We start from the raw sequence: 26,546 nt of genomic DNA on the forward strand, positions 1-26,546 counted from the left end.
AAGACCTATTCCCCTGCTGTGAGTAGCTGTATGGGCCTAGCAAAGATTAAATGAAGGAGAAAGAGAAGGGAATATTTCTTCCTGAGCACAGGAAAGTGGCAGACATAAGCTTCTGAGGGAGCTGTGAGCTCCCTCAGAAGCTTATGGGTTCACATAAGCTACACATCCCCAAGGCAAGGCTACACATCCCCAAGGCAAGGCTACACATCCCCAAGGCAAGGTCTCAATTTAATTTAAATTTAAAAGCTGGCTTTCGGGACAAAGCCAAAGTATCTCTGTGCCACCTCTGCAACACCTTCCTCTGAGCAATACACAGGAGTGTGGGTGGTGTTAGGGAGGGCACCACACAAATTGCATTTTCAGTTCTGTAATCAGTAACCCAGTCTTCTGGTTTGTTTTGTTTGGCTTGTGGGTCTGGTTTTCTTTGTTGGGTTTTTTGTTTGGTTTTGGGGGTTTTTTGGTGGTGTTTTTTGTTTTAGTTTGTTTTTGTTTTTGTTTTAATTTAAAAATAGCTTAGGTTTCACACAGGTGAAGCTCACAAGCATAAAGCTACCTTTACTCTTCTGGTTGTAACAAATACATTTGGTGGCAAATGGAAAAGCCCCCATACCTGAAGCATGTGACATGTTAGACATTTTCTTTAGCTGAGGAATGTTTTCCCCAAACTGCAGAAATTAACTTAAACCTCAGGCTAATTAGGGGTGGAGTAGCTGGGGGAACACCTGTGAAAACCAGAGCCTACCTGAGCAGAGCGGAGCAGGGAGAAGCCTGCAGCTCCTGCTACCCCTTATTTTCACAAAATTGCACCAAACTGAAGCTAAACAAAATCCTAAGCTCATCAGCTGGGAGAATCTGATCCAATTTTTTCAAACACATTGAGTATTTTACCTTCTATACTAAAAATGCGTTCTCCAAGTGTTCCTGCTTCTTCCAGTAGTGCAGCCTCAGATGACACATTGAAGAAATACTTCTCTGTTGGATGACTTGCAATTCCCTTGATTTCTTTAATTAAGTTTTTAGTATCCAGTTCATGCCTTATTAAGTATCCCAAAACCTTGTGTAAAGAAACAAACAAACAAACAGCAAAATAAGAAGAGAGAGAGAGAGATCATGGTGCTACTCCATTTCTTCCTGTATTATTTTAGCAAATATTCTACATAGTTAAAAAAAAGTTACCTTTGTTCATATTACTGAATTGCTTATTAGAGTTCATTCCTATGCAAGGGACCATTCATACAGGAAAGGAACATAAGGCCTGGCAAGGGAGAAAACCACTGAAGTTGCTCAGGCAATTCTAGTCCTGCTTTTTCAGCCAGTGAAAAGACCAGTATTTCCCTCAGCTCAGAGGATTAATTTGGCTTTGCTCCAGTCTCACCAGTGTAACGATGTGTGCATTACATACCACTTTTGTATAGAACATGTACTTTGATACATACATAACAAAACAATCTTTCAAACATGCAGTAATGTATAATTGCAGTATTACTTACAGCAATGCCAAATCTGGTTATATTGTCTTCATTGCATTTACCTATCACTGTTTTCAGGTTGGAGCCATCATGTGATTCGCCGTCTGTCACAACAACCATGACTTTTGTGGCTGTCGGGCGTCCTCCCGACTCAGCTGAGAAGGCATACTGTCTGTTATAAAACATTGGGTTTATCACACATCAATCCATCACGGATGGAACCCACCCCACACACTGTGATGGATATGCCCATCACTGAATTACAGCAAGTTGCTTCTGTAGTGCATAAGAAATATAACTAAAGAAGGAGGAAAAAAAAATATGTAGGGCTGGAAGGACTGGATGGTGTTTCTGATAAAAATGTAAATTCCAGGAAAAACAATTTTTTTTTGTACAAATATTTCTAAATGAAAAGGGGGTTGTATCAGAACTATTAAAGTTTTATGACACTAGGAATTGGCATCATCAAGCTCATACACAAATGGAACAGAATTAATAATAGACTTCTCAATACTACTGCAAATATTGATTCCATTGATAGCTGAGCCTGTTCCTAAACCAAATTCTCAAGTTCATTTGATTCAGCATGTATTTTGGCCTAGAGTTCTGTACTTGATAAAACTTCAAAACAGCATCTTCTTGTTGAGATGGACCTGGTTTATATATGTGTTAAGAGTCATAAAACATTGGTTTAAATTTTCCCTATTTTTTCATACTCATGCTGCTGCAGTGATAAACTGACAACAGACAAGAGGTTTTTATTTTCTCTGCAACCAACCAAAGCCTGATCTGCAAACATAAATGTAACTAGGCCCACTGAATCCCTGGATAAACTTTGCTTCTTTCAGTGGTTTTGCATCTTTCCTAAAACCTTGTCCTCTCTGTTTGACGCACTGTCATGTTTAGAGATCTGTGACATAACAAGCAACTCTGTTGGGTGCCAGAATTCCTTTAGAGTAGACTTCAACCCAATGGTTAACAATATGCTTTTCAGCAATTCTAGTTTACATATTCCTGTGCCAGTCTGCATGGGACACTGTAAATGTACCTGATGGATTCTGCCTAGTGCCGGGAACCTACTCCAGAGGCCCTGGGCACATGGACTTCCAGCGGGAATGAAGCTCAAGATGTTCTCACTGCCATGTAAGGTAAGTTACAACAGTTGCACAGTAGATCATCAATGCATCTCACCTTGCATTGTCAATGGCTTTGAAAGTATTAGTGAGATCTCCTCCCTTCTGAGATGTTTTCTCCATTGCTTTAACAACCTCATCCTTGGTTTGATACGTATTCAAGTTGAAGACTACTCGGGGATCATTAGCATACTGAATTAAACCCACCTATGCAATAAAGACAAATGGTGTTAGATTATGATGCTTTTCAATTAGTTACATAGAGTCATGATGCTTACTTATGTGTCAGGTTGGTGTAAAAGGTCTGCAAATGCACAGTTCTCTTTCAACACATATAAAACCAATTAATATTAACATGTTTGAAAAGCAAAGAAAGCTAAAATGCTCTTGCACTTTGTATCATTTGTTATGGACTACAGTATGTTATTGCAAATGATCTGAAATAATAGACATTAAATGTTTGCTTGGTTACTTCTGGAAGGGCTGATGGATAGCAATAATACTAGGAGCTCTGGGAAAAAAGAGAAAATAGCAATAGTTCTACAAGCTGACAGCACCTCAGTCTGATCTCTTCTAAGGAAGTCCTAAAGGTTAGTTCCTTCACAGCACTGCAAACCCTACTTGTTTTTAATATAGGTGAAGCTAAAAATGTAAGATAAGATGTGCATTTAAAACAAAGGCAAAAATGAGAAGATGCTAAAGGTGAGGTTCAGATAGAACTGAGCAGAAAGCCTAGCTTTTAAGCACCTCACTTCCAAAGTAGCCCAAGGAAGAAGGCAGCCTTTGGGAGAGAGATTTCCAGTGCCCCAGTCTCTTTGTTCTCAGAACTGTTTAGGGAAAATGGACAACTGTAAAGACAGAAGATGTTTAAAACAAAAAAAAAAGGCAATAAAATTTTCCTTACCATCATCAAATCAAAAGGAAAAAAAACCCTCAAAGATCAGTGAGTAAACAAGGAGGAAAAGTTCCTGTTTTAAAGATGCAGCAGTTGGAAAGTAAGGGTTGTATGAAAAGTCCATTAAAATCTGTTCTACTTTTATCACATCCCCAAAGGCTATTTTCAACTACTTTTATGTCTAATGTGTGAAAGAGATCTGACTCCCCTAGATAGACTTCTATTACATAGACTTCTATTTCAGTTAATTTATATTTTGGATCAAATTACTAATCCCTTTTGAAATATGATAACCACGAGATAAAATTCCCAACACTGAGTAGGATAACTGTGTAATATGTGGCTTTGAGGTACTGTAGTTACACAAAATCACGCTTGGTTTCCTTTAAAATTGGTTGGTTTAGGTTTTGTTTGGGTTTCTTTGGTCTTTCTCAAATATGTCTTTGACTTACCTGGGTCTTGTTAAGGCCTATGTCTAAGCCTTGTACAAATTTTTTCAAAAATGCCCGCACTGCATCCCAGGGATAAATGCTGTTTGACTCATCACAAACCACCACAACATCTATAACAGAGGAACACTCTAAAACAAAAATAAGAAGTGGACATTAAATGCATTTGCAGTCTCAATATACACCTCAGCTAAATACAGAGGTGCATATTTAGGTCTCACACAGGCAACACTTCAGCTCAGGAGGCTTTGCCAGAATGAGAACTCAGTAAGAGCATATGCAGGTTTTAAGCCTGCGCTGGTGCCATGCCTCTGAATACAGAGGATTAAGACCATATTTACATCAGCATCGGATCACAATTTGTCAGGCTTTACATATAAATCTCAAGACTTTGGTTTTGGGACATACTAATTTTTTTTTTTTTTTAAGAAATCACAATTAACAGTCCTCCACATAGTATCTCTTGATTTTCTTTGATATGTTTTGTTGTTTTGTTTTTTTTTTTTTTTTTAATTGAATGTGTTTTGTACACGTTGCCTTACTTTGGACAGCTGGAGAAAAGCTTCTTAAGATCTCAAAACTTGGACTGATTTCAGAACAAACTCCTGTTGCATAGTATTGTCTTCCACACTGCTGCGCCCACAAGGGACCACAAGTCTTTAAAAAATAACAACAAAAAGAAACGATAAAAATAACAAATACTTGTCTCACCACATCTACACACAAAACCACGCCAAGCAGGATGACAGCGAAGCTCTCTGGGGTCATGAGGCCAGCCAGCACCACCCCTCCCGTGGAGTTCCTCAGGGAAGGAAGGAATTCCCGCCGCCGCGGCCCTCGCCCATCCCGCGCACCCTGCGCTGCAGCGCCAGCGCCGGCCGCCAGGTGGCGGCAGCGCCCCGCGCAGGCGGGCCCGGGGGACGCGCGGCAGCACCGTGAGGGGCGGGCGGGGAACCGGGACCCGAGCCGGGAACCAGGATCTGAGAGGGGCGGGCGGGGACCCGAGGCGGGAGCCGGGACTCGAGCGGGGGACCGACAGCTGGGAGCCCTCCGAAAGGCTCGTCCCAACGGGAATTCTCCTGGCATCTACAGCGGGGTGAGCGCTGTCTCACTGGGCTGCGCCAGCCCCTGGCCGCGCATCCCCCGCCGGGGTTTCGTTGGCTTTGGGGGAAAATGGCCCTGCTTCGCTGCTGGAAACAACCTCTGTAAACAGCAGTATTTTCATCATCCTGCTGTCATTTACATCTTCCAACAACTTTATATGTACTGATATCAACCATCTATTAAGGCAGTATCTTGCCGTGAGAATACAGGGGGAGTTGTGTGTGTGTGTGGGTTGAGGTGGCGAGTCGGTGGGTGTATTTCCTTCTTAAAAGAAAACATTATAAACTCGAGGAAATAAATATAACCTCTACATAACCTCTCTCCAACTGTACTGTGAGAAATTGTAGTTTCCTTATATATACACTCTGGCTGCACCCACCTTTATTTAGGAAAAGAGGGACTTTTCTCAAGAATAGTAGAGGGTAGAAAAAAGTAATTAAATTCAAAAGTCGAAAATGAGCTAAATCGCCCACTTTGTTTCCCAGTGAGAGACAACATCAAACTATCCTAAGATATTTGACCAGATGGTGGATTTTGTAGATGAGAAAGGAAGTATATCCACATTATCTGATCTTGAGATAAGTACTTTTTTTAGCTGCTACACGAAGCATGGTTAGTTCTTACTGAAAAGACGGATTTTTAGCAAGGTGAAAGGTACAAAATAAATCATCTATATGGAGCTGGAGGAGGGTTACTGGCCTTTAAAATTAATTTAAAGTTCTTTTTAGATCGGTCTTATGCTAACTTTTTTTTCTGTATTGGTGGTAGTTGAAAACTGTGATGTTAACCTTGGAGGAAAAAGCAAAAATGTTCTAATAATCTTTGTTGATCTTCAGAGGAACAAAGATGGGGGAAATTAATGTTCTAGCACTGCTTAAGTCAGAAATTTAAGATGCATCATTACTGAACGGGAGATCACATATCAAGAACAGATGAACTTGAAAGGCAGAAAGTTATTAAGGAGTGGAGAGTTTTCCTTCAGGACTAACATTAAGAGATGAGGGCATAAACTGGAAGGGGGAGATGGATGACTGCAGGGTGTCTGCAAGCATGCAGCCAGCATACAAAGCAAATATGGCTTAAAGATGTGTGATGAGAACCTGTTGAGTTGCGGAAATACCAAATACGCTGTAGAGTGCCTGGGAAAGACTCACATGGAATACAGCAGAGACCAGGTCGTTGATGTTTGAGAGAGACGTATTTTAGAAAGAACATTTCAGCCAAAAAACTCTGTATTTGTTTAGCAAGGCAAAGGAGAAGGGTGGTTTGGGCTGTAAAATAGAGAAGGGAGATTTTACCTGCAGGGAGATGAGAGCTGCTCCTTTCAACTAAAGGCACAGCACTGCCCAGTAAACAAACTGATAAAAATTTAGATGGGAAATCCAGAAAAACCTTGTTAACCATCAGTGAAATTCTTCAGCACCTCTCCAACAGGACTAAGCATGCCTCAGAAAAATGTAATGAGCGTGTGGGAAATTACTGCCCTGCACTTGGAATACCTGTGGGAAGCAATCCCCTGGCATCAAACAGCATCCCAGCAGGACTGGGAGCTGCAGCACAGACATGCCAGCCTGGGTAACACTCCCAAGCCCAAGAGTACTGAGTACCCAAGTACAAAGGGACTGAGCACGCAGCACAGACTGGGACAGGCAGAGGGAAGCTGGGAGAGGCCTCAGGAGGAGCAGGAACAGTGAGTTGGGAGGAGGAAAGCCTGAAATAACCCGCAGAGCCCATCACAGAGGCCAGCTGCCACAGACAGAGTCTTGGAGCAAAGTCCTGGCTGGAAGCAGCTTGCAAATAGGAGCAGGCTGTCCACGCATAGGGTTCAATACCTGCCACAACTAAACCATGGGGCTTTTGGTATTTGTTGAGGGTGAGTCACAGATAAGCGCCTGTCTCCAGAACCTCACTCTCCTTATGTCAAAAAGGAACTCCTGTTGATGAAAACGTGACTGTTGATGTCTTAGAATTCAACCTGGCTTTTTGTGGTTTTTTTTTTTCTTTTTTAAATTTAAGGAGAATCAATCAATAACATGTGGATCAGGAAATACTTTTTAACACAGAAGTTCAAATATTATTAGAAAATTCAAATTTCCCTGCATGAGATATTTTAAAACATTCTAGTTATTCATACTGACTAAAAGTGGGTATTCAATTAAAAGTAATTGAAAGTGTTATTCAAGAGAGAGAATAAGATCTTTTAATCAAAGCCTTCTCAAGCCACAAGTCAAGAAAATTACTGTTACTATATTTTGAAGTTATGAATAACTTTACTAATTCCATGAGGACTGCTGGAAAGGTTGGAATTAGACATACTTCTAAGTACTTCATGTAACTACATGTTAATGAATATAATAAATACTTGAATACTTTTGTGATTACTAGGAAGATGCAACAAAAAAATACAAAGCTTAAGGACAGCCTAGAGCTCTTCTCTCTATATTTTATTGTTTTACTTACGTACTGCGCATGGCTACATCAAACTGAAATACACCTACACACCAAGAGTTTTCATGATTATGATTAGGATCATAAAAAACCATATTAAACAGGTATGCACTTCCTTTCAGGTAAGAATTTTGCAGGCTCCAAGGACAGTGGTTTGTGAAATATACACAGAGAAAATGCATCCTCTTCCAAGCTCACTAACCAAATAAAAGGGACTAGAAATACTGATATCTCAGGAGAACAGTGCCTGTGCAAGTGTGAATGATAGAGGAGAGATTATATAAAGCCCATTCAAAGCACAATCAGAACTATGCAAGACCACCTTAAATAATTTAATGGTGGAAATATTCTTGCCTATATTGTCTGACTTGAATCACTGAGACATTAATTAGGATGTTTAGATAAACAACAAAGGAGAGACTTCACAATTTTTCCTGCATTAATGATACATTCTACAATTGATTTTGGACCCTAGGTAAGTGCAGTGGGATGTACTAATCCATGCTGCATAATAAAATACATTTAGCCTGCACTTATGAAAATATGTGGATAATTCTGGTTTCTTGATTCTCTTTAGAAGTTTCTGTGTGTACTCCATATGATCTTGATACATACCAGAAATCCTCCAGTTTTTGAGTTCTGTATCAGAGTCAAGCCAAGGTTCATGTCCTTTTTAATTTCAGTCACATTTGGAATATTTATTAAAGCTGAAATAAAATTAAATTAAGTAATGACAGAATAATAGATAAGGTGTAGAATCAATTTACTAAGTTAGAATTAATTTCAAGAACTTGATTTTTCATAATCTAAGGTGCCTTTTCCAAATGTCTGCATGCAATTCTGAGATAAAAGAAACAAATGCCAATCTTTGGGGAAAAAAAATTTGCTAACTATCAAATATAGACATCAATTAAGTATGGCCATTTAGAGTATCTGCCCTCAAGAGAGCTGAAGGCAAAAGAGACGAAGAAAAAAATCTACCTATTGCATGGTTTTGGCTAGCTGAATAGCTGCAGCTGAGTAGCTACTGTTACATTCCTCAGCACACCAGACTCCTCTGATTGAGTATCAGGCTTTAGACAAAAAACTGGAAGGGCCAGCGGAGGGCAGAAATTATCTGCACCACAAATAAACACAAAGGAGGCATCTCAGCACACCCTGCTGCCTCATATTTTCACTGTATCCCAACCTGAACTCCATTTTATAGCTAGTTTACAAGCACAGACACACACCCCTACCTGGTTTAGGGAGGACAGGGACAGGCACTTACCAGCATGGAGCCCTGTGCCCACCAGCCACTGGCTCTGGGACCCACAGTGCTCCTGGCCCTTGGTAAGGACCCCAGGTGCCCCAGGGGGTGACACTGAGACCCCAGTGCCTCCAGCAGCTGGCACTACCTGGCCTGGGTCCAGTGGCAGGCACCAATTTTTGCTCAGACAGACACAAGTCTCATCAGCACTGAGGCCTTGCAGCACACACACGCCTTCACAGAATCTGAGATTATGCAGACTGCTAGTTAAGAAAAGTTTTAATAAGGTAGACTGGCCTCATACAAACACAGGGAAAAACTTAACAAGTGTAGCAAGACACTGTTAGTAAGAACATACCTTGTAAATTCAATTTTTTGCATGTGGTTTTGGAGACACCAACAGGACATGCATATATATCTCCAGTTCTGTTTGCAGGATAGCCACTCCAGGGTGAACCAACCAACAACCTAAAGGAAAAGGAACTTGATTATGTCCTTAATGATACTGAAAAAGTTTAGCAGCAGCATTGCATGGCACACTATAGGTAACAGGTAGAGAGGCTCTCATGAGCGCCCAAGGCATTCAGGTGTAGGAGACTTCTCCAGAACTGTTCAGAAGCTTTACTTGCATGTCAATACACTGCACTGGATTCACCAAGGACAGCTTTGGTGGAGAAGAAGAATGGGAGGGCCTTTGGGGCTTCATCTGCCTCCAACATGTGTAGCATTTTTAATGTGACATTATGTCCTAGCTCAGAAGAAATACAGTGAAGGTTCTAATATATATAGACACATAAAAATGTAGAAATATATATGTTGGGGATCAAGATGCATATTACTTATTGTTCTATCAGTTAATGGTTAACTGATTTCTTTTGGGTTATTCTTTTAACTGATAAAAAGCATTTTCTACAGGATCTACTCAGCAACAATAAAACACTTATGTCTGAGCTTGAGCACTACCACACCTTGATAACACTGAGTCAGAAAGAAAATACTGCAGGTGGTAACAATCTGCTGCATAAAGTCTGTAATCCTGAACAAGAAAATTAATACTTATGATAATTTTGCCTGCAACACAAAGTGATTTATGTTCTCTGACTCATTTGTTCATCTGCCATAAGATTTCCCCCCAACATCTGCCCCTCAAGACTCTTAATTTTTATCTGAAAGCCTTCACAAAACTATTTAGTTCACCTTCTTGGAATACTGCTTAAGAACACCTCTCTTTTATCAAAAGTCTCTAAATGATGATCTCAAGGGTTATTAAAAATAAATCAGATTATTGAAAAGCAGGGACTATGGGTATTTGCTCCAGCAGCAACATGACTTTATTTTCAAACAGAACAATCCATGGTAGTAATGCATTTTGGAGACTGTAGGAAGACAAGCAATGGAGCCCCAATACAGAATATTGAATTCAACTAGAAATCATCTTTTTTTAGTCCATCAGTAGGTTGTTTAGAGCAAAATTGCTATTCTCTAAAATTTTATAGGTATCTAACCTATACCTTTATACCTTGTGCTATAAAAAAATTGTGAAATTTTTGTTTTCTAAAGCAATTTCTATATATATCATTAACTTCCTAGGGATCATCTGATTTTACTGCTGTGATGTTAGTTTGAATAAAATGGTTATGACAAAAATGAGTTTTAGATGCACATGAAAGAGTTTTTCTCTAGTTTGCTCAGAGAAAATACTGCTAAACTGCAGTTTCTTTTTAAGTTTATTTCACATTCATCAAACACAAAAAAAATTATTTTATTAGTTCAGCTGGGGTTTGGTTTCAGATTCTCTTTCTTGTGTGTCTGGATATTTTAAGAATGCCTAACTCTTTCTCAATTACCTTGTTGGAAAAGGGTGATCATGCAGGCAGCAGGAACAGGACTTAGTGTACTTCTAGCATCTCTAAATACGCAACTTGGCTTCATACAAACACCTCTCTCAAACAAAAAAATTGCAGTAGCTGTGAGGAGGCCTCTGATTTTCTTGTTTTTTTAATGAGTGTTTCTGGGCCTTTTCAGCACAGTAGAAACCAGAACTGCCATAGCTCAGGACCAAACAAATAGAGCTCATAAGCAGCTACTGCACTGGTCATGTGCCAACAGATAACATAATCTGCAAATACTTGCAGTGACACAGAGGGCTGGAGCTGGTCTATAGTGGGAGGAAGAAGGAGGAGGAAGACATGGTGTTACCTTGCTAGGTACTACTGAGTTGGGTACAGGAATATAAAATGCTAACTGGGCTGATGGGAGAGAAGGGTTAGGACTTTTTGTGGAAAGAGGAAACAGCTTTAAAATGGATGGCAACACTGTGTGTGCAATATCTGAAACTGGAACAGCTTTCCAGCATTAACTGTCAAGCTGAACATTGCACTGTGTACATTTATAAACACTTGCATTTTTTTTTCTAAGTTTCCCAGAAGACAAACATATTTCAGAGTCCTTGCAGGATGACAGCTACTGTTCAGAGAATGGCCTTGTATCTTGGAAATACCCACTGCAACTACTCCCATCTTGTCATGAAACTCACTATGAATCTCTGTGTTGTGCTGGCACAGCTCTGCAGCCACAGGTTTTCCTGAGAGCCCAGAGCACACAGTTTCACTCACAAGAAGAGTGAGTAAGAAGGAGAACAGAAGCATGCTTGAGCACTAGCTGACCCCAAATCCAAGCCTAAATCCAAGCTCACTCCAAGTTCCACCCCTGCTACTGGCATAGAGACAAACATCATCCCTGCTCTAGTGTTTACTAAAAGCTGTTCTCTGCTTTTCAGCATGCATACTTTTGCTCATTCCATGGGCATTATTTGCCTCCCATTTGCTCTGGCCTCAACATTAACTGCAATCCAGACATGCACTTATACCAAGGAACTATCACTTCTAAAACTTGATAGTCACAAGATAATTTTGCTATTGCTACCCCTGAAACTAACCTTGGGGTTGCTGCATGGTACAAACAGGAAAATGTGAGACAAAACAAGATGAACTTTTCTCATTTTAAATCCAGATTTAAATCTATGCCAAATAAAGAAATTTAATTTTGTCTTTCATTTGCCTTGCACTCCTCACAGTTTACTGGAACTTATTTTATTAATTTATTTTTCTATATTCCTTGTAGATTTGCAGAGTCTGTGATTCTCAATGTCATACCTATATTGCAGGCCAAAAAATGCCACTCCATACACAGAATTCACACTTAGAACTGACTGTTACTGATGGTGATTTTCAGAAGTGAACAGAGCTATTAAACCATTGCATTATTTGACTTAACTAGTCTAACCTGTCATCAATACATGCCTGAGAAAAAATTATTAACTGACTTATGCCAAGCTTAGCCCCCTACTTTTGCCAGCCCCAAAGGCTCTAGGAAATAACATAATTTCTATTTCTTTTGTATTCTCTGCCTTACTTAATAATTAACACCAACCTTAATCTACGTAAGAAATCAGAAGTCTTACTTGCCTTTCAAAATTAACATAAACCATTACAGTAGGGAGTTACACAACACTGCTCTGGGAAAATGCACGTGTATCTTTCTGAAACATCAGAAGTGAAGACAGCAAGGGAGTATCTGGCTAACATCCTCCTAACTACAATTTTTTTTTTACTGTAATTAGACAGGATACATGAGACAAAGTGAAACAGAATATATCAAGAAAGAATGCAAGAAAGCAGTACTAAAATACTTGAAAATGCTTGTTTCCAAATAAACTGTATAATGTATAATGTAGTAATTAAGGCTCTTTTTCAGCCATGAGTCAAATATTTATTTTTACAAAACCTCTTTATCCTTGCAGATCCTTTGTCCTTGCAGATCATCTTTACAAATGAGTATAATGTAATATTGCTACTGATGTTATTATTCATCTCCCTAATCATTGTCCAACACTGTATACAAAGCAATGGCACTAGGAAGTCATATGAAGTTCAGCAGCAAGGCCTTACCACACAAGCTGCAGGAGTGGCAGATCAAAGTGCAACAGGAATTATTTCTGGGAAATTACACCATGACTAGGTTAGTAATCAGCAAAGTGTGATGTAGCAGAAAGGAAAATCAGAATTCATAGTGAAGGGCTGAATTCCCAGCTGTTGTCAGAGCATGTTTTGTATTTTCTGGTTTATTTTTTTTTCTCTCTTCTCATATATTTGCTTTTTATTGTGTTGCATTGTGTTTTATTTTCTAAACATGAAGATGGTTAATAGGAAAATAAGAGTAGAAAGAACCTGTTAGATCATCTGGCCTTTTTCCTACAATTAGAGGAAATGGTGAGTAGATATGAAGACCAGAAAACTCTTCATGCTCATAGATGCTTCTCTGCACACACTAAAGCACTTTCACCATCTAAAACTTTTGATCCTTTCAACAAGAATCAGAAGTTCAAAAACTACAGTGAGCTATGGCAAGAGAATTTGAGTGACAAACTCAGAAGTCCTAGAAAAAAGCAGCCAGAGCTTCTCCAAGCAGGAAAAGGGCAAACTGTGGTGCATGCAGTCAGGGAAAACAAAACTGGGTAAGGAACTCAGCATTAGCAGTGGTTCTGGCACTGAAAAGACAGAGCTGCAACAATGGCAGCTTCTGTTAGGAGAAAAAAAAAATCAAAAAATTACCCTCCTCAAAAGAAATGGCCTTCCTCATTAAAATCAGAAAGCTTTGAAAATGTACTGATTTCAATAGAAGTTCATACCGAAATGTGTCTTTCTAGCAAAATATCTTATTGGTCTGAAGAGGCTGCACAGATCATCAGGAAAAAGGCCACTATATTTGGTGACCAGTGAGAATTAGGCAATGATTTATAAAACTACGTTTGGTAGTGCAATAGTTATGAGATACATCAGTAAGTGCATTGTATTTTGTGTCATTACTGACATGTGAGATGAAACAAAATATTTTCATACAAAAACACCACAATATAAATTCAAAACCAAAATAATTTTAAAATTGCAAATTCTAAGCACACAGACACAGCTGAGCATGTGTCTGAAGACAGGTGTGTAAGAAAAAGCATCTCACAGCTATCTACAACTGTTTCAATCTTCCTCACCTGAGACAGCTATAAAACCAACTCTCAGCATGGAGTAAATATGGTTATCTCTGAAGACTATACTGTCAGCTGCTGTTAAGGGAATGCACCTTCAAGATGAACCTTGAGAGGGTACAATCTGACTTTCTGAAAGATTATAAAATAACAGACATTTTAGTTTAAATTTAAGATTCATCTGCAGATGACCTCTTGACAGGGAGAACCACAGTATAAACTGAATTATGTTTCTGTGGTGGCTAATTACTTGTGTGGCCAACTTCTTTTCTAATTGATGAATTTCATTGGTATTCACAATTTTCCTCGAGTTCATTAAAGAGCTCCTATTTTAAAGTTCCCACCAGAAACTGTGAAAAGCTTGAGCTGGGCTTGACTTGCAAGTTTGTCCTTATTTATGAGCATCACACGCCATCAAGGCTCATCAATGCACAGCGGATTAATGCCCAATTATCCTGGATCATCTGCTCTAACACAAACAGTCTTCCTTGGTGGTTTGTGCCAGTGTCCCAACATGTACCAGACTCCAATACTCCTGCATTCCCCTTTTGGACTGTCTTCCCTCTTCTCTCTGAACTCATCTCCAACAAAAAGTGAAAGCCAGTAACAATTCTGCAAAAATTCTCTCTTTATCATTTCTTTAGTTCTGACTGCCTCAGGAGATGCACCTCCCAGAAATACTGCTGAATAACATAACTGGCATCTGCTATATTTCTGTAGCTCTCCTTTCTACTCTTTGAACACAGGAGGTTTTTTAAAGCTGCATTTTATATAGCACCCTGTGAGCTTATTAATCAAAATCTAAGGAAGTGATAGAATTTCTGGTGGAGCTCAGATTCTGGATAATCTCTTCTGGGGAGAGATGGCACCCCAGTAAGCACATGGTGTGGTGAGCAGCCCCATTCTCTGTGCCTGGACAGAGTTTTCTGATATATCACATTCTTGCTGCACAGTGACGGTCTCTCCACAAAAGCATATGATGATAAATGCTCCCCTCAGACAGAAAAATCACCCTGATCTTATCTCAGACTGTTTATCTTGTTCCCAGTTCAGCCATGTCAACAAGAACTCTGTGCTCTGTGCATGGATCGCAGCCTCCGCATGGCTCATAGGAGAAAACAACTCTACTGAACAACTTGAAAGAGATTGAATGTTCTGTTTGGGTTGGGGTTTATTTTTTGTCTGCTTGGTTGGGTTTTTTGTTTTGGGTTTTAATTTTTTTTGTTTATTTGTTTTTAATAACGCATACAAGATAAAGCTCTATTGTCCCAAGAAAAATAAAATAGCCTAGAAATTAAGAGAACAAGACAGTAGAACATGACTCACTTTTTTTTAAGCTTGCCTAATGATTTTTTGAGTGGAAGACTGAAAAGGGCTTTTCTTCACTGAAGAGTGTCTAACAAGTCCTCGTTACTTGAACACAAACTGATAAAATTTCCCTGATTTTTGGAGATACATCGGACACCATGGCGGGAAAGAACTAATGGTGAAGTGCCTACATACAGAAAAGTTTACCAGATTCAAAATATTCGTATACTTAGGAGAAGATTTGTTGAACTCCATGGTCAAAGGGTCTTTTCCAACCTAACTGATTTCATGATTTTGTCAGGTAGGAAAAGTGAAACCAAAGTTACTTTTTTTTTCTTTCCATCCAGCACACATTATCCAAGAAAGTGGTAGTGGAGGAGTTCTTATATTAGAAGCAAAACTAAAACAGGGAAATATAAAACATAAATAGCTTGAATGGATCAGGCAGCTATTGCTTCTTCTGCAAGCTTTCAGAAAAACTTGCTAGAAGTATAAAATGCAACAATTTCTCAATGTATGAAGCAAAAATGTTCAATTCAGTACAGGCACACATTCTTGTTCTCCTTCAATGGCTTTACACAGAAGTTGGGGAGTTGGGGGGGGAGTTTGGTTGCTTTTTTTTTTTTTTTTAAGAGATCTCTGATCTATGGGTGACTAAACACATAATTAAAGCAGGCAGAAATGCAGTGAGAAGCCACCACAGCATCAGATGAAGAGTGGGGGTAGGTTGGAAGCCTATTCAGCTGAGGGAGAGAAAATGCCAAGGTTTTAATTCAGAGGCTACAGCTCTGCTCTGCTCTGGCTGTGTCTCCTGGTCCCTGGAAGCCAGCACCTCTGGGAAGTCAGGGTTGTACATTAGTGCGTGCAGCCGATGGCAGCGGCGCGGTCACAAACCTCTCAGCTGCCTCCGTCACTCTGTGCCACTTTTCCAAATTTTAACTGCGAAATACACTTTCTCGTGTGACATCTTTCTTTCTCTTTACTGAAAAAAAGTGCAGTTCCTGAGGGTGTTGTCACAAAAGCAGAACTGTCTGTTTGTGGCTATTTGGGTTCTGACACAGCTCCTGTCCATGGAGGATGACCGGTCTGAAGTGTCTCAGCATACCATAATATGTACAATCTGGTGTGGCTTTCTGCTCTAGACTTAAACCCATGTATACACAAACAGCCACTGAAGAGTTCAGTAGTTCTCAACAGCTTTCTAAGACTTACAGTCCTTACACATAAAGACACCTTAAGATTTGTGCCTGCTGAGGCTGCAGAAGAGGAAACAATGTGTTTTCCGCTAAATGCGCTTACTCCCAATAATATGTTAAAGTTCTTCTTGAAACCAACATTACTAGAAAAAATATTTTACTAATTGCTCATCAAGCCCAATGTTGTGGCAACAGAAGCTTTCAGGTCAAATTTTGCAGCTGAAGAGATGTTGCAAACACAATACTTTGCTATAATTGTGTTATCATAAAAATCCAAATACACCATCCCTTGTGAAGCAAACAGTTAATACTGTATCAGACACAAAATTATATCAATTTAGTTTAATTTTAATATTAATAATTATAACTCACTAGGCCTAATAATTTGTTTTGACCTTAAAAATGTTAAAATGGGAAAATACCCACATATTAAAATAAAGAGTATAAAAGATCATAAAGAGCAACAAAGATGCTCTGGGTCCACAAAGAAATTAAATGCAAGTTAAAATTCTAAAGAAACTGTAAGCCTAAGGAAATCAGAGTATTGGAGATGAAGTAAAAGATTACCATAAGAAAGACCTCAGGTTAAGGAAAGACATGGTGTTAAGTAAAAAAGCATGAACCATCACATGCACATACTTTTAGAATATCTCAACTTTTGGTTTAATAACATTAAGTATTTCTTTGTAAAAAGATAGCTGTAATATAAAGACAAATTAGCCAGAATCCCTTCAAATGAGATGTGGAATTATAAAAGAAATATTAAGAGTTGCAACATTTTTTTACTTAACCTTTTAGTTGGACGTAAACCAACCCATTAAAACTGCTTACCATTTGCCTTGTTCATTTATAAACTGTTGAACTGCATATCCAAACTGCTCTCTTGGTGGACCAGAAAATATTTTTGCTTCCAGGAGCCCAACATTGTAGGCTTCACAGCAGTTATGAAGAATGCCTGTTAACAGAAAGATTATGATTATAACAGAAGCAATTAAAGAAGAATTTTGATCCCGGTGAAAAAGGCTCTTCATCTGTGACAGCTCCCCCAACAGAAGAAAATAAACACAGCCTTTGACACACGCTTGAAAAAACAGTGATTTTGCCACAGTACCCTGGCCATGCCAAATGCCTCTCTAGCACTCTTTAGGTGTGTTGTAGTGCTGTGGGCAGAGATCAGTGACTCATTCACTGTTTGTCTTAACAAAAGTTGCAGCATTACTAATGGGAATGTTTTAACTGAATAGAGGCAAAATGTGTGATTCACAGGTCTGTTATCCTCCTTTACCTTCAGGCATAAGTTAAGCTTATGGCACAGCAAACACATCAACAGCCTGCTGAGGTACACTAGAATCACAGAATCTTTTAGGTTGAAAGAACCTTACTCAACCACCAAATAAACCATGTCCCGAAGCCAAATCCACCAATAAACCATGTCCCCAAGTGCTACAACTTACAACTACACACCTTTTGGAAACTTCCAGGATGGTGATTCCACCACTTTCCTGGGAAGAGTGCTTCAATACTTGACAGCTTTTTCCAGGAAGAAATTTTTCCTAATGTTCAGTTTAAACCTTCCTAGTGCAACTTGATCTCATCTCTGCTCGTGCTATTGGTTGTTACCTGGGAAAAGACGCTGAACCCCACCTGGCCAGAGCCCTTTTCAGGCAGCTGTAGAGAGTGATAAGGTCACCCCTAAGCCTCCTTTTCTCCGGGATAAACACCCCCAGCTCCCTCAGCTGCTCCTCACAGCACTTGTGCCCCAGACCCTGCCCCAGCTCCATTGCCCTTCTCTGGACTCTCTCCAGCCCCTCAGTGCCTTTCCTGCAGTGAGGGCCCAGAGCTGGACCCAGCACTGGAGGTGTGGCCTCAGCAGTGCCCAGCACAGGGGGACAATCCCTGCCCTGGCCCTGCTGGCCACAGCATTGCTGATCCAGGCCAGGATGCCATTGGCCTTCTTGGCCACCTGGGCACAGCCTGGCTCATGTTCAGCTGCTCTCACCAGCACCCCCAGGTCCTTTCCAGCCACTCTGCCCCAGCCTGTGGCACTGCCTGGGGCTGTTGTGACCCAAGGGCAGGACCTGGCACTTGGCCTTGTTGAACCTCACACCATTGGCCTCAGCCCATGATCCAGCCTGCCCAGATCCCTCTGCAGAGCCTTTCCTGCCCTCCAGGAGATCAACACCCTCACCATCCAACTTGATGTCACCCAAAATCTGACTGCGTGTGCACTTGATTCCCTCATCCAGGCAATGGAGATATCAAAGCAAAACTGAGCCTTGGAACACCACTTGTGACCATATACCAGCTGGGTGCAACTCCATTCACCTCAATTTTTGTGCTCAAACAAAATGGCCTGACTGTACCTGCTAACACTGTTTATATTTGAGTTTGTGGCACTGGAATAAAAATGAGATTATCTGCTGCATCAGAAAACCTAAATTTTTGAGTCATTTCATTATCATGCCAGAAGCCTTTGTTTGCAGTCCAAACAGTCTGAACAGTTGTCCAAACAGGAAAACTCAGAACTACAAACATGCAAGGTAGAACAGCATTAATAAATCGTGACATTTAACATTGCAATTCTACTTAGCTGTGGTTTTGTTCTTAATTGCTTTTCCTTGGGCACTTACGTGCCTGGGAATAATGGCATGCCATTCCATGCCATTTTGGAAGGAACCAGCTATGTGGACTGGGGACAAAGTCAATTTTGTAGGACATGGGGGCCCACTCTTCATCCATAAAGGGCCTGATTGTTTTTCTGATCAAGAACTGTAGGAGGATACCTAGGAGAATATGCACTAGGAGGGCTGCAGGAAAAAGACCAGACTCCCCTGAGGGATTCTGCTGTGAGTAGGTAACTGCTTCCCCAGAGTGGAGGTGGAAGGACTGAGACAACAGTGGGATTCCAGGAACCAGCTACAGCCCAGCTGAGAAATACCTTAGAGCTCCTGAAAAGCCTCCAAAAATGGCAATGATGGAAGAAATCATGACCTCAGCTACTCCCTGAGGTTTCCAGATGAGGCAGGTTCACAGAGCTGCTCTTGGGTTAAACAATGTCCAATGTCCCTCATGTTTCCCCTCCCTTCCTGTGTGCCCAGACAGAATGAGTTTTATCTGCTTTACACACAAATATGCCTCACCACAATCATTTAGTATGAGTCATTGTGTAGTAAAGAAGCAGCTTTTTCAATAATCCCTTACAACAAAGATACTTTATGGAGAGATGGCATCTTAAAAATATAATCTCAAATTCTAACCATTTCTCTAGTTTTGACGGGCAGAGAGCTTACTGTTGGTATCACTTTCTCCCAGGTCCCAGGAGCAGCTTTGGAAGAGAGGTTAACAGGGTTTATATCAGCATGAAACAGCCCATCACTGAATGGGCTGAATTGTAATAGTAATAATGATAATAAAATCATAGTGAAAATATTAAAATCACACAGGTTTGCAGGCAAAGTTCACGACCTATAGAAAGTCTCAATGTATTTTGTACCCTTGCCCACAGAATTCAAAACAGGAATATCACTAGCAGAAGACTAAATACAACACTAAAAGAGTTACTACTTTTTTACCACAAATTCAAACAGGAAGTCATACATTAGTTATCTCAAACAACCAGTCAGCCTCTGGAAAGCAAAAAGTCACCCACTGCTAGAAGGATAGTTTCTTGAGAAACATCCTTAGAGATAAATATATTTCTTGAGTCAAGCTATTTAAGACTGGAGAAGAGAATGTGTACAGACTCATTGCCCTGTATTTTGCAAGCCTTTTGACACTAAACACAACCTCATATAATCACAGTTTATGTCTGGGTTTTGAGGACAAGGAACGGTGTATTGAGATAGTAATCGACAATTGCCAGTACTTCTTTATGATCTAATATACTTGTATTTTATAAAAACATTTTCTTCATGTCATATCCTGAGGGGTTTTTTTTGTGTCTGTTGCTAAATTGTATTATCCTCAGTCAGAAATCAAGCATGATTTATCAGTTTCCCTTTCTCAAGAGGCCAAAGGAGACTATAACACAGCACCATCCTGCATGAAAATACTGAAGAAGAACTCTCCACATTATATGTTGCACATGAAAATAAACGCTGGCTTTCAAACCTAAGAGATGAAAGTAATATAGAATAATAAACAGTTCCAGTCTGACCCAAAATCCAGTGACATTTAGAGAAAAACTCTTGACTCTCTGGACTGTTACACACTTATTAGCAAATCACACTGCAAGCCAAATGGTAACATTGCTGAGTGCATTGGACAGCTTTGATGCAAATACATGGAAGATGTTCCTAATTTATGTCCAAGGTGAGAGTTTTGTTAAATGCTACAGGCAGGGCAAAAATTTCCTCCAGAACTGGGTGAAAGTACAGGGAGCTGGTATGACAGCCAACAGCCTGAAGGAAAGTCCCCATGGTTCAAATTCCCCTGGGGTGCTGTGACAAGACAGGTGGGGTCAGCATAATGTGTGGTAGGTAATGTGTTGCCAGTTCATGTCCTCCCTTGACCTCCCACCAGTGTGTAACATCCATCCCTGAACCTCCCAGGGCCACTCTCTGTGGTCCTATTTTCTCCAAGATGGGGGCTTACTCCAAGGAGCAAGGAATAATCCACCTGTCCCTGCACAGGGAAGCTTCAACTCCTTGTAGCTTCCCTGGGCTTCACCACAGTTGCAGAAGCAATGTCCTTTTTCTCTTCCCATGGCCTTCTTCTCACTGAACCATTTCACCCATCCTTCCCATTTACCACTGGGGCTTGGTTTTATTCTTTTTAATCATTTGCACAAGTGCAGCATCAGAGCGCTGCTCTTTGAGAGCAAAAATGCACAGCTGGAACAATGGAGAAGTGTCTGCCAGATCACAGCTCTCTTCAAATCTGACTCTATCATGTTCCCTTTCTGGACAGGCAGACAGTCAAGGACAGTGAAAAGAGAACAAAAACCAGTGATCATAAAACCCAGCCTCTGAAGATACGCTGTTGTCTGCAGTGTTCTTACAGATCAGCCTAGTTTCAGCATATTTCAGTCACATTTTAAATTCCACATTTTTATAATTGTCAGCAGATTTTTTTAGATCTACTCCACACAAATCTTAGTTGGCTGGGTCTAGCAAGTATATACTGGCAGTAATATAGAAGGCATTTTTCCTGCCATTTTCCTCCATCTTATATAGTGCGTATGCTATAAGGACATCTTTTATACACTTTGTACATCTATCTTTATATAGTATCCATAAAAAGAAACTCAAGCATTTGCAGCCAAAAAAAGAGAAAATTCTAAGTTTCCTTTAGACCTATTTTAAGCCTGTGCAAAATAAGAGGGTCTCTTATGCATTAAAAGGGTGCCAATCATTGAAGCATCTAGGTTCAAAGTACTGTATATTCCAGGCTGGAACGATTCTGTATCTGTTGCTGCCTTCAGGCAATGAACTTTGATAATTTAAGAATCTTGAAATAAAGAAAACTAATTCACTATCTGGATTTTAATAGCTTTTGGTGACAGACTTCTACTTTGTGACCTAATGATCATGATGAGAGATTGGTGGGGCAAGAAAAATCCACTTCCTAACTTCTGTCTGTAAATGGCACTTTATTTACAGTCAAGTAAACAGACTCTGTGGAACAAAGGAAGCTAGATATGAGCCTAAAGCTTCTGAAAGCCCCTCTGCAGACTTCAAAAGCAGCAATTCCTCTCCACTGAGAAAGTTTCTTGGGCAGTTCAGTTTAAAGGGACCACCTTCACTAACTAGCATAGTCCCAACATCTAGCTTCAGAAAGCAGGTGCAAGAAAGGAAATCCTAAAGGGATAAAAGAAACTCCTAAGCTTTCTAATAAGCTCGAGTATCTCTCTGCATGGGATTTTTTTCCCCTGGGAATTCCCATATTTAAGCAACTGCATTATTGCGGTATGAGCCATGGGAGCTGCAGTGTAGTTATTTAGCTGGTTTTATAATTTAACACCAGGATTTATTTTTTTCTCCTAGCAGGATGAAAAATAATGCATGTTATGACTGGCACCTTTAAGCCTCAACGTGTGGAAATTCCTTTGTAACTATAAATGACATATCTAATGATAGCTCTAATGCCTTGTTTGCTTCATTCTGTTTGCACTACAAGCTGAAGCAAGTTTTAATGAAGTAAAAGCTCATATTAGGTACACCCAGTTCATAATTGTTTTGATTTTGTGAGCAAAGTTCACAGCTTAAAGTGATCAAGTAAAAAATGTCTGTTTGATAATCAATTGTTTGATGCTAAGATTATAATAGCTGTTTTATTGAAGCCCCTTATTCAGATTAACATCAAGCATAAAAAAATCAACAGGATAAAAAAATGAAATCTGATTTTTATGTATTTGATTATTTCATTTGGTGGAACAACTTTGTAAAGCTCTAATAGAATGTATCATAGGTATCATAATAAATGTGTCATTTTGTTTTCACTCTAAATAGTAAAGATTGACTTTCCAATCACATTTTACTACATTGCAAAGGTGATGTGCCAAATTTAGATGGCAATAAATTACAAAATACCATAAGTAGAGTCTGTTATGCCAAGTCTCACCTCTTATTAAAATATCCAGTCAGAGGCATTCTCTGCTGTTGTTATTTATCTCTCTCCATCAAACAGGTCTAGCAAAGACAGTATCAAGAAGAAAAAAGAGACAACGGACTTTGACCACTGAGTCTGTAAGGATCCACCACACACTAAGTTTTAAATTTATCTAATACTAACCTCGCCAGTAGGAAAGTTTGCTTTTTTACCTTAATGTCATGGTGTTCCATTCTTTAAACAACTACTAGCTATAAACCAGAAAAAGTTTGTTATATAACCCAGCTAAGTGACCCTTTGTCTTTGTGAGTGAGCATTTGTGTCAGTCACAATGCCAGGAGAGCATCCTTGGCAGCTCCCCTCTGCTAGGGAGCCCAGCCACAGCTATAACCACTGCCCTCTCTGCCAGCTCTAGCAGGGCAGCTGACCCCAAGAAACCCAAACTCAAGGTCAGCAGCATGCTGAGGGATTTGGGGGTGGAATGGGTAAGCATGTAGTCACCAAGGAAAAGCAAGGCCATGGCCTGGCATTATGCTAAAATCATGCACTACGGTTTTTCATCTATAAGTTATTTTGGGTGGAAAAATGAATCAAGAATACCCCACTGGATTATTGGTTGCTTCCTGAATTAGTTTCTTAGATTGGCAGCCACTAAGATGTGTGCTGCTGACATTGCTTTAATTGCTCAGTCTGGCCTTTTAAAAAATATCTATTAATTACAGAAGAGGGCTTTGCTTTGCCCTTTTATGTTATACTGCTCGAAGAGAGCCGCTACAAATTCCACAAAGAAAATTTTTCTGTTGGTCTCAAAGATTTCTACCTCCAAAGAACACACATCAGCAGGGCCCTGAAGCCTGTCAGACCCTGCTGAGGACAGAGAAAAGAAAGGGGTGGGAGGGATGAGAGAACTTGTAGCTGTTGTTTTCCACTGACTTCATCTCACAGTGGATGCACACTCTGGTTCAAGCTTTCTCCATGACTGAAATATTTCTAAGGGCTCTCTTTGGGGTAGATTTTCAGCTATTTTCTATTGTGCAAAGTCACACTGGATCTCTTTAGTTGTCAGGGAACTTGAAAAAGCACTTTTGTGTCTGCCTGATACCCAGCTGGTTAATTTTTTCATCCCTCTGCAAAAGTTTGCTGAAGTTGGCTCACAGATTCCAGAGTTAGAGAGGGAGTACAGGCACCTACAGACCCCCTTCACATTATAATCACCTACTGTCCTTGCAATGTTAGCCAGAAGGTGGAATGAAGGCAGGAAGGGGAAGCAATAAAGTTATGAAAGAGGGCAGTCAAGTAGTATTTGCTTTATATTCAATATATTTAGTCTTACTTTACTGTTTGAACAGCATTTTGGTTTAAGAGTAATGTTACTCCCTTATTATTCAGAACATATATTATCAGAGCAATAATCCAACTGGAATTAGTCAAGTATTCTTACAGAAAGAACTACCCAGCTTTCATAATAGGTTGTGCTTTGAATGCGTTATTGACAAGACTGTGGAAACATTAAGGAAACAACAACCAGCATGCAGATTTCAGTCTATTGAATTGCAATATGGATGTTCTTCATTGTGGCTTTCAGAAGCCACTGATCAATTCTCATGGCAATGAGCAAAATCCTCACAAAAAAAGAAAGTCTTTTTTCCTCTTGTAATGTACTTCTCCAACTATATTGGTTTCACCATTTGGGACTTTCCTACAAATGAACATAAATATTAAATAACTTTTTTATCTGTCTTTAGAATACTCACAAATGGCTACACAGAATCCACTCCAACATGCAAGAAAAATAAAGGACTATTTATAATTCAGTCTGGAAAGATGTATTAGCCTTTACCCAGTATGGTCAATATTACTGAAAAAACTTTCTCATTAGTTTTCTCATTTATATTTACTTTTCTACTTTCTGTAATAATTTTTTCTTCAATATGCACACTCACAGCAGTAGATATAATGGCATGTAGATACTTTCAGCTCATATACTAAAACAGTAGTTTTATAATCACATTTAATCTGGTTTTATTTAAACCTGAACACACTTACAGAGAATAACCTCCTAAATACAGTCAATATAAACTTCTACAGGAATAAAAAAAATAAAGAAAGTGATTGGCAAGACACTGTTTATACTGGCAGTTGAAACATTGTATAATCCTCACTTCAGTTTTTTTGCTACTATTTCATATGTTTACAGAACCTTGAAAAAGGCAAGTCTTCATTTTATTACTTCATCTAACTGTTTTACTTTCTGTTGTCTTGAGACCAACTTTTTCCTCACAACAGCCACAATATCTCAGACTTCTTAATAATTAACAGAAATCAAAACATTTAGAGTAGAAATAAATTCTAGGCAAAAAAGACACCCCCAAATCCACCACTCGGAACAAAAGAGAAACGATGCCTCATTTAGTAACAATCCTCCCACCCTTCTTCCTCCCCTTCTTTTCAGCAAGTTTTCTTGGCTTAGTTGGCTGACTGCTTCTTCCTGGAAATAGGTCAGCTTCCAGCCTGAGAGCCTCTGTGTGTGTGAAAGCCTGAGATACTGCCTTTCCCTTGCAATGGTTCACAATGCAAAAACTGCACTGAGGAGTTATCAATAACCTCCTATAAAGGCAGCCCAAACCTGGTAGGACACAAATTGTGACTGAAAAGTTGCAGAGACTGTAATAACACAACTAGGAGCTGTCTATTTTGCTGTTCTGACACCGCTGCAGAATAAGAGATCTAATTAAATTTATCCACAACTTCATTAGTTGGTCTACAAGACTTGTCTTTCTCCTGGTAACTCCCTTCTTGTGGCTCAGATATTGCCCTCCTTGGCTTCCAGAGCAGACAAATCAACCACTCTTCATCTGTAGTTAAGAAACCCAGACAACCTACTATACACCAAGGACTGGCTCCAAATAAGTGCTTAGGAGCAGCTCCTGCAGGACTGACGACTTCCTATGAGTTTTTAATAAAGACAGCAAGTATTCAAGCCTACTCAAATTTATTATCTTGGCATGTTTCCATCCATGTTTTCAGTGGGGAAAAGCTTTATTTTGCAGAAAATTCACTTAAATTCTATCATTTTGTTATGACATGCTGTTTTTCTTTTATCTTGGTACTAACAGATTTTTCAACTTTGTTCTTAGAATACCAAATTTTTTTTCAACACCACAATGAGATTAAAAGTATGTGAGGGTAACAAGCTGTACACATACATATGTTATTTATGCAGCTGTCACTGGCCTTCACAAGTAATGATGATAAACACAAAAAGCCTTGCATGCTTCCCTATGATAAAAACTGACTTTCAAAGTGGCATTTCACTCCAGCAGTTTCTCTTCCCTTGTGTCCACATTAGCAGTGGTCATGTTTTCTCTTTTTTAAACCAGGAATATTTCCAAATATAGTCAGAGAACCATGAGCCACACTACAACTGTAAGAGAGGAAATGCATGTCACCACACTGAAAGCAATGTGACTGCTATCTATACACCCTATATGCCACATTTGCTCATCTCAGCTGCTATGAAAACATGATTGTACAAAGCAAAAATGCTGGTTTTCACACAAGTATCAAGAAGGGAAAGCAAGCACAGGTATCTGTACTTCCCTACCCATATCACACTCTAGTCTATATGAAAATTACCGTGTATTATAACATATTATGCTGTGTGTTATATCATATTATATCACTGTTAAATGTGACCTGAAAGGC

At 39.6% G+C, this 26,546-nt stretch overlaps 1 protein-coding gene across 3 annotated transcripts in view; it reads right to left on the minus strand.

The window, feature by feature from the left end:
* ITGA2 (integrin subunit alpha 2) overlaps window positions 1-26,546 on the minus strand; it is a 67,914-nt gene that overhangs the window by 31,733 nt on the left and 9,635 nt on the right. Inside the window, exons 2-9 of one of the 3 annotated variants that reach the window (XM_071425431.1) lie at window positions 17,124-17,247; window positions 9,106-9,215; window positions 8,114-8,205; window positions 4,489-4,603; window positions 3,950-4,077; window positions 2,661-2,809; window positions 1,491-1,641; window positions 889-1,054 (exon numbers count right to left, since the gene is read on the minus strand). In XM_071425431.1, coding sequence (XP_071281532.1) covers window positions 889-1,054; window positions 1,491-1,641; window positions 2,661-2,809; window positions 3,950-4,077; window positions 4,489-4,603; window positions 8,114-8,205; window positions 9,106-9,215; window positions 17,124-17,247 — 1,035 coding nt within the window. Of the gene's footprint in view, window positions 1-888; window positions 1,055-1,490; window positions 1,642-2,660; window positions 2,810-3,349; window positions 3,930-3,949; window positions 4,078-4,488; window positions 4,604-8,113; window positions 8,206-9,105; window positions 9,216-17,123; window positions 17,324-26,546 lie in introns of those variants that run through there. The other 2 variants (XM_071425430.1, XM_071425432.1) reach the window with 2 other exon arrangements.

The sequence above is a fragment of the Agelaius tricolor genome, unplaced genomic scaffold (assembly GCF_023055355.1).
Source record: "Agelaius tricolor isolate 1412-34295 unplaced genomic scaffold, bAgeTri1.0.p SCAF_4, whole genome shotgun sequence".
NCBI classification, from domain to species: Eukaryota; Metazoa; Chordata; class Aves; order Passeriformes; family Icteridae; genus Agelaius; species Agelaius tricolor.